The 7,328-nt window shown below is 35.6% G+C and overlaps 4 protein-coding genes across 4 annotated transcripts; 2 read left to right on the top strand and 2 right to left on the bottom strand.

Annotated features, from left to right (window-relative positions):
* Window positions 1-70: 70 nt before the first annotated feature.
* On the top strand, window positions 71-2,082 carry FDP41_007877 (uncharacterized protein; the record flags this gene model as incomplete). Its single annotated transcript, XM_044711669.1, has 2 exons — window positions 71-82; window positions 562-2,082. The coding sequence occupies 2 exons, from the start codon at window positions 71-73 to the stop codon at window positions 2,080-2,082; spliced, it is 1,533 nt and encodes a 510-aa protein (XP_044568675.1).
* Window positions 2,083-2,188: 106 nt separating this feature from the next.
* FDP41_007876 (uncharacterized protein) lies at window positions 2,189-3,610 on the bottom strand (the record flags this gene model as incomplete). The annotated part of the gene is made up of 4 exons (XM_044711668.1): window positions 2,189-2,434; window positions 2,511-2,659; window positions 2,735-3,310; window positions 3,460-3,610. 4 exons carry the CDS (start codon window positions 3,608-3,610, stop codon window positions 2,189-2,191), a joined length of 1,122 nt encoding a protein of 373 aa, XP_044568674.1.
* A 327-nt stretch (window positions 3,611-3,937) lies between these two features.
* Window positions 3,938-5,653, top strand: FDP41_007875 (uncharacterized protein; the record flags this gene model as incomplete). The annotated part of the gene is made up of 6 exons (XM_044711667.1): window positions 3,938-4,132; window positions 4,305-4,450; window positions 4,670-4,914; window positions 5,054-5,188; window positions 5,309-5,472; window positions 5,582-5,653. The coding sequence occupies 6 exons, from the start codon at window positions 3,938-3,940 to the stop codon at window positions 5,651-5,653; spliced, it is 957 nt and encodes a 318-aa protein (XP_044568673.1).
* A 135-nt stretch (window positions 5,654-5,788) lies between these two features.
* On the bottom strand, window positions 5,789-7,279 carry FDP41_007874 (uncharacterized protein; the record flags this gene model as incomplete). The annotated part of the gene is made up of 2 exons (XM_044711666.1): window positions 5,789-6,511; window positions 6,569-7,279. The coding sequence occupies 2 exons, from the start codon at window positions 7,277-7,279 to the stop codon at window positions 5,789-5,791; spliced, it is 1,434 nt and encodes a 477-aa protein (XP_044568672.1).
* Window positions 7,280-7,328: the final 49 nt, after the last annotated feature.

Here is a 7,328-nt window from a genome sequence, read left to right as displayed (position 1 = left end):
ACAACAACAACAACAATTCAAACATCATGTCCGATATCTTAAGCAAGGATCCCACGAAGAGAAGGGAGAAATGGCATACTTGGTACGTTGATGAATTGAAGATGATGGTTATTCTTATTGATTACATGTACTAATGATGGTTATCCAAATTCCGTTGTTGTCTTGCTCTGTTGGTATCAATCTACTACAACACTCACGTGATGATTATACAACCCTTTCACTTCCCGTATACATCCATACCTCAAATTGTATTTTCATTCATTGGATTGTGGTTGCTATACAACACAACATTCGACCAACATCAACACACATTGAAATACAATATTCATTGCTTTCGGATGCTTGTTTCATCGTGGTGATGAAATTGTTCTTTGACTCTGCTTGTGTGGATTTCTCTGCGTGTGTGTGTGTAATGTAACACACTGTTGTATTCACAATATCCTTCTCATCATTTGAACACCAATTCTTTTGTTTCCTTTTGTTTCCTTTTGTTTTCATATACATATATACATACAAATATTATTTCCTATTGTTCAAATCATTCATGATAATGATGAACAGAGTAACATTATTGGTGCCATTGCCATTGCAGATCTTCTCAAGACCACTCTTGGTCCAAAAGGAATGGATAAAATTCTTGTCAAAGCATCTGAAGGTGTTGATGCAAAAGTTGAAGTCACCAATGATGGTGCTACCATTTTGAAAGCACTTTCTGTTCAAAATCCTGCTGCTAAAATCTTGGTAGACATTGCCAAGACTCAAGACGATGAAGTTGGTGATGGAACTACTTCAGTGTGTGTATTCACAGGTGAATTGTTGAGACAAGCAGAAAAACTTTTAGAACAAAAGATACATCCTCAAACCATTATTGATGGTTGGAGAAAGGCTACAAGAGTTGCTCATGATGCTCTTTTGAAAGCCTCTGTGGATCATGGACAAGATAAAGAAGCATTGAGACAAGATTTGTTGAATATTGCTCGTACGACTTTGAGCTCTAAGATTTTACAACAAGAAAAAGAATTGTTTGCAAATCTTGCTGTTGATGCTGTTCTAAGATTAAATGGAAGTACAGATTTAAATCACATTCAAATTTTGAAGAAGCCTGGTGGTAGTATGAAGGACAGTTATTTGGATGAAGGTTTCATTCTTGACAAAACCATTGGAGTTGGTCAACCAAAGAAAATGCAGAATTGTAAAATTCTTGTCGCTAACACACCTATGGACACTGATAAAATCAAAATTCATGGAGGTGTGGTAAAGACATCTAGTATTGCAACACTTTCTGAAATTGAAAAGGCAGAAAAGGAAAAGATGAAAAAGAAATGTCAAAAGATTATTGATCATGGAATTAATGTTTTCATTAACAGACAATTGATTTATGATTTTCCACAAGAATTCTTTGCTGACAATGGTGTCATGGCTATTGAACATGCAGATTTTGAAGGTGTTGAAAGATTGGCACTTGTTTTAGGAGCAGAAATTGTTTCTACATTTGATCATCCAGAATTGGTCAAATTAGGATCTTGTGCTTCAGTTGAGGAAATTATGATTGGTGAAGACAAACTCTTGAAATTCAGTGGATGTGCAAAGAATGAAGCTTGTACCATTGTGTTACGTGGTGCTTCCACTCATCTCTTGGAAGAAGCTGACCGTTCTCTCCATGATGCTCTTTGTGTGTTATCACAAACAGTTCTCAATACCAAGACAGTACTCGGTGGAGGTTGTAGTGAAATGTTAATGGCAAGAGCAGTGATGGAAGCAGCAAAACAAACACCAGGAAAGGAATCCATTGCTATGGAGGCATTTGCAAATGCTCTTAAGGCAATGCCAGCAATTATTGCAGATAATGCTGGATTGGATTCTGCAGAATTGGTTTCAGTGTTAGAAACTGATCACTACAAGGGACAATCGGACCATGGTATTGATATCGTTAAAGGTGAAATTGGTGATGTGAGAAGTTTGGGAATAACGGAATCATTCAGAGTGAAAGAACAAGTTCTTTTGTCAGCATCTGAGGCTGCAGAAATGATTATCAGAACTGACGATGTCATTTACTCGGCACCACGACAACGTCAAGAATAAGCTGTTCTTGTTCTTACTCATCTTTGATGATCCACACTAGTAAATTAAACCTCAATTTCGATACGATTATGACTTGTTGTTGTTTTTGGACTTTAGAGACATGACTTTATTGTTCCAAGTTCTTGTCGAATTCCTTCTTTTGATTCTCATCCACAAATACTTGTCGAGCATTAATATTGATTCTCATCATATCTCTTTCCATATATTCCGCGTAAATCTTGTACTTGGGATCTACATGTGCTGTTTGAAGATAGGCAGGAATAGTATCTTTAAGAATTCGAGCAATACCGTGGAAGCAATATCTTGCCCTGCCTCCCATCAACATACAATCTCCTGACTCGAGAAAAATAGCCTTAATATTAATAGGATAGTGACGAAAGAATATCATGAACACATGAGACCGTATACGTAACAAATGCAATACTTACTTTAGGTTCAATGTCTTTCGTTTCTCCTCCCAATAGAAAGATAGATTTTGAACCAATGCTCAAACTAACAATTGGTTTTGACATTTCATACTCTGCATCATCCACATGACCTCCCATGAGTCTATCTTTGGAATAAAAGTTCACAATGGCTTTGATAGTAGTATAATTATTTGAATATATAAATTGGATGATATTGGAGATGTATTTAATGTTAATAAACTTACCAGCTTCAGGTTTATAAGGTCCATATCCACATTGACATGCAATCATTTCAACAAAATTTCCAATGTCGTCAGGAAATTTAACAAACTTATCCTTGTGATATTTTCTTGTTGTCCATTCATATTGATATCCCAAAGTACACCATGCTAACTTTTTAAGTAAAGTCTTGGCTTCTTCATCTCCGTTTACGCTTCTTTTAAAAATATCCAAAATTTCACCTTGTTTCATAGTATGATTAGTAATATTTGGAGGATTAGGATACTGTTCTAACGCTTGTTTAATCCAATAAATTTGCTGTTCTGGTCTCATGAGGTCCTTGATGACATAAAATCCAGGATATCCTTTAAATGTATATATCGATTTGCTCATTAACTCTTCTTTAGTGAAACGCATTGTATTTTTCAAATATTCATCTTGGGAGAAATAAGAGTTATACTTTTCTAATGCCTCTTCAAAATATTTCATATCGATTTCAGTGTTTGGTAATACCACAGGTTCAAGAAGTTGTCTATTTTCTGGAGTGTTATTTTGTAAATTATGAAAATCAATCACATGGGTGGTATCGGGAAAATCAGCCTCTTTCGTATTATTCCATCAATCAATTATTATTATTTAAATAAATTCATAGAGAATGGTATGAATATTCGATTAGTCCAATACAAATGAAACAATTATCGGTTGGTCCCAATGATGATGATGATGAGATTTAATATTTAAAAAAACCTACCAACCATCTTTCCATGTTTGTTACTGACATGATGTTTTCTGTACATCTTTTCAACTCTTCGGTAAGCATTATCGGAGTCAGTTTCGCTCGTTTGGTAGAGCGATGATGATGCCGAGGAGGCAGATGAAGTATCCGTTGTCGCAGGTAACATTTTTTTTATGTGGGATTTATCTCAAAAAACCGAAATTGAATGGATATTGTCATTCAAGGTTGAAGAACAGGTTAATTTTTGAATTGTTTAAGGAAATCTAAGGAACCCTAAAATCTTCGAGCATTTCTTCTCTCCGAAAAGTAACACCCGGAGCCGGAGTACTTGTTTCCGATCATCCTGTTTTATACAACTGAACCATAAAGATTTTTGTAAAACGCCATTGCCGTAGGCTCCGGTCGCGGAGAAGAGCAAGAATTTAAAGTACTCTTGTCCATTCCTTCAACTGTCACACCGATCAGCCACATGATCACTTTCATTATCAAAAAAATGTTCAAAAGAATCTTCTTGTTGGCAACAACACTTCTTGTGGTCTCCGCTGCAATTGCTGTGTTGGCACAAGATCCAATCAGACAAGTCAATGATCCTGTCTTGATTAATCTAATCAATAACAGTCCAAAGGTTTTTTGGAAAGCCACTCATTATCCACAATTTGAAAATATGAGTGTTGAAGATTTCAGAAAGGTTTGTAGTGCAAGTCACAACGACAACAACAAGAATTGACGAACAAGATATGACGTCTCTCTATCTCAATATCATCATTTGTTGTGATGATTTGTTGTTGCAATGGTTATGCTGCATGCATGAATGTGTGTTAATAACCTCTATAATGCATCTATAATATTTGAAACTATAGAGATTGGGAGCTGTTTTGATTCAACCAGGAACAGCTGACATGATCATGGAGAGATTACAAAAACAATCATCTACCAACAAGGTTGTAGCAGCACCAGCAAGCTTTGATTCGAGAGTCAAATGGCCAAAATGTATCCATCCCATTAGGTAAGCTTTCATATTCTCACTTTATTTGTAAACAATTAATTTGAAATATCCCTTGTTGTTGAACCTTCAAACTGAATGTGTGATCAATCTCAACAACATACCAATGAATCAATACGATTCCCAATCATGATCAATCTCAACAACATACCAATGAATCAATACCAATGAAACAATTTTAACCATGTCTCTCCACAACAACAACAACAACAACAACCATAGAAATCAAGAACAATGTGGTTCATGTTGGGCTTTCTCTGCTTCTGAAGTGTTGAGTGATCGTTTGTGTATTGCCACTGATGGTAAAACAGATCTTGTTCTTTCACCTCAATACATGGTTTCATGTGATACTAGAAACTATGGATGTGATGGAGGATATTTGAATCTTGCATGGAACTTTTTGGTCACAACTGGTATTCCAAGTGATGCTTGTGTTCCATACACTTCTGGTGATGGAAAGAGTAATGGTAAGTGTGTTGTTAATGATGATCATGATTGGAATGATTCTATCATGATATATAACACGTGATATATTTAAAACAATATTCACAACACAATATACCTTTGAATTAAACAAATTTACCCAATACGAATACCTATTTATAGGTAAATGCCCAACCAAATGTTCCAATGGACAAGCCGTTACTCTGTACAAGGCAAAGTCTGCCAAGCACGTGATTGGTGTTTCAAATGCTGAGAATGAATTGTATGAATATGGACCAATTCAAACAGGTTTTACAGGTAAGTTTTTGTTTTATAATAGAACCCTCCTACTACTTTTGTACGATCGATTCACAATCACATCCAATCAACACATCCAATCAATGGTTCATCCTACACACTACTACCCTAAATTTATAGTGTATCGTGATTTTATGAGCTACAAATCTGGAGTGTATCATCACGTCTCTGGTGAGGCATTGGGTGGACATGCAGTCAAGATTGTTGGTTATGGTGTGGATTCAGTGAGCAATAAGAAGTATTGGATTGTTGCCAACTCGTGGGGAACAAGTTGGGGCATGAATGTAAGTTTGAATAATTATTCAAATCGAAAGAGGTGTTAATGTTCATGTTGAATATACGAATTCTTGATTTATTTTATCATTCGTTTTCCACTTCATCATTGTAAAACAGGGTTTCTTCTGGATTTTGAAAGGAGTTGATGAATGCAACATTGAAAGCGGAATGTGGACAGGTTATGCATGAACGGATTTGTCAAGTTAATAAATTATTGATTTGACTTTTGGAGTTTGGAAAAACACGTTCCCATCTTTGGTGCTAATGTTTTGGTATTTATTTACAAGGGTTAGACGAGAGTGATGGTGATTGAGAGTGCATTTCTCAATCCGTGGTGGTCGATGTTGTTTGTGGTTTCTTCTTTGATCTTGTGACTCTCTTTCTCAACTGAGGCTGTTGAGAATGTTCTACAATACTTGTTTCATCACCATGGTCGTGTCGGTTATGAACAACGAGAGGTTTGGAATCTTCAATGTGTCCTTCTTCTCCATCTCTATTCTCATCACTTGATGTAGAAGCAGTATCATGAACAGTAGCAGCAGCAGCAACTTCTTGCTTGACCGATGAACGAGGAGACATTGAGACAAGTTTCTTTTCTTGGATTTGCTGCTGTGATAAAGATGGCTTATGTTTCACAAAAGATGATTTTGGTTCTTGTTGTTGGCTCTTATTCAAGCGAATAAAAATTAAATAAAGAAGGAAAATTCCAAACATGATCCAACCAAACAAGTTAAAGCTCAGAAAAATTGGGAATAATATGAAAAAGCTTGTAATAGGATAGTTGAAAAAGTAATACCATATTCCTGTGATTTGAGCCATCATTTGAATGCTTGCAGAATAAATTTGTACATCAGGGGATCCAATCCACACATGAATATGAGATGCTCGATGCAATATTACTCGATTATTAAAATCATTTAGTTGTGTTTCGGTTAACATTTCTAATATTTGCCTTTCAGGTTCGTTTTCATTCCCAAATATGATATATGGTATGCTCATCAAATCTTTTACAGTTCTAATAATATTAGAATTATATTTTATCATACTCTGTGAATAATCATCATTAGAATGATGTGTTGAATTTTGAGTGTAAGCACAACATACACTTCTTGAGGTTGTAAACAGTTTCATATTATTTCTATCATAAAAATCTGCATGTACTGTAAACATTCCAACTTTTCGATTTGCTGCAGATTCTGGTAAGTTCAGTTTAATTCTAAATGTGTCAATAAATAATCCAGATTGGATAAGTGATCGTGATGAATCATTTGGAAGTAGTGTGACATTGGCATAGAGAGATTTGTCTTCTTTTATAAAGAATAATGGATGATCGTATTGAGTAGGTGGTCGTCGATAAAACAGTATGGCCATCACTACAAACATGGCTGTCAAGCTCGAAATCACAAATGCCATGAATAAATAAATAAGAACTGCTAAAATTTTCAAAAAGTGTTTCTTCAGAAAATCAGTTAGAGGATTATTCATCAATAGACTTTGTACAGTTTGTAATATTCCCAAATAACTTAAAATCATATTTGTTATTGGTTCGGTAAGCCTTTTAATGGTTGAAGTGAGAAAAGATGGACAACAACAAGACACGCATAGGCTTATCAATACCTTGAAAAATCCACCATCACTATTTTTGTTCAAGAGTGCTGCTTGTTTTGATGATGGTGGTTGTTGTGTGGATGATGGTATTGATACATGTTGTTGATCTTGCCCACTAATCTCCGAAGAAGCAGCACTAGTGCTTGTGCCTCCTTTCCCGTGGTCCAATGCGACCGTGCGTGTTGTTGTTGTGCGAACCACAGCCATTTTTTTTTGGGAAGGACATTTCAAAGTCCATTCTAGAATATTTGAATCA

This window comes from Naegleria fowleri (genome assembly GCF_008403515.1).
Source record: "Naegleria fowleri strain ATCC 30894 chromosome Unknown tig4, whole genome shotgun sequence".
NCBI classification, from domain to species: domain Eukaryota; phylum Heterolobosea; class Eutetramitea; order Acrasida; family Naegleriidae; genus Naegleria; species Naegleria fowleri.
The sequence above is the reverse complement of the archived record's forward strand: the minus strand, read 5'-3'. Positions and strand labels throughout refer to the sequence as shown.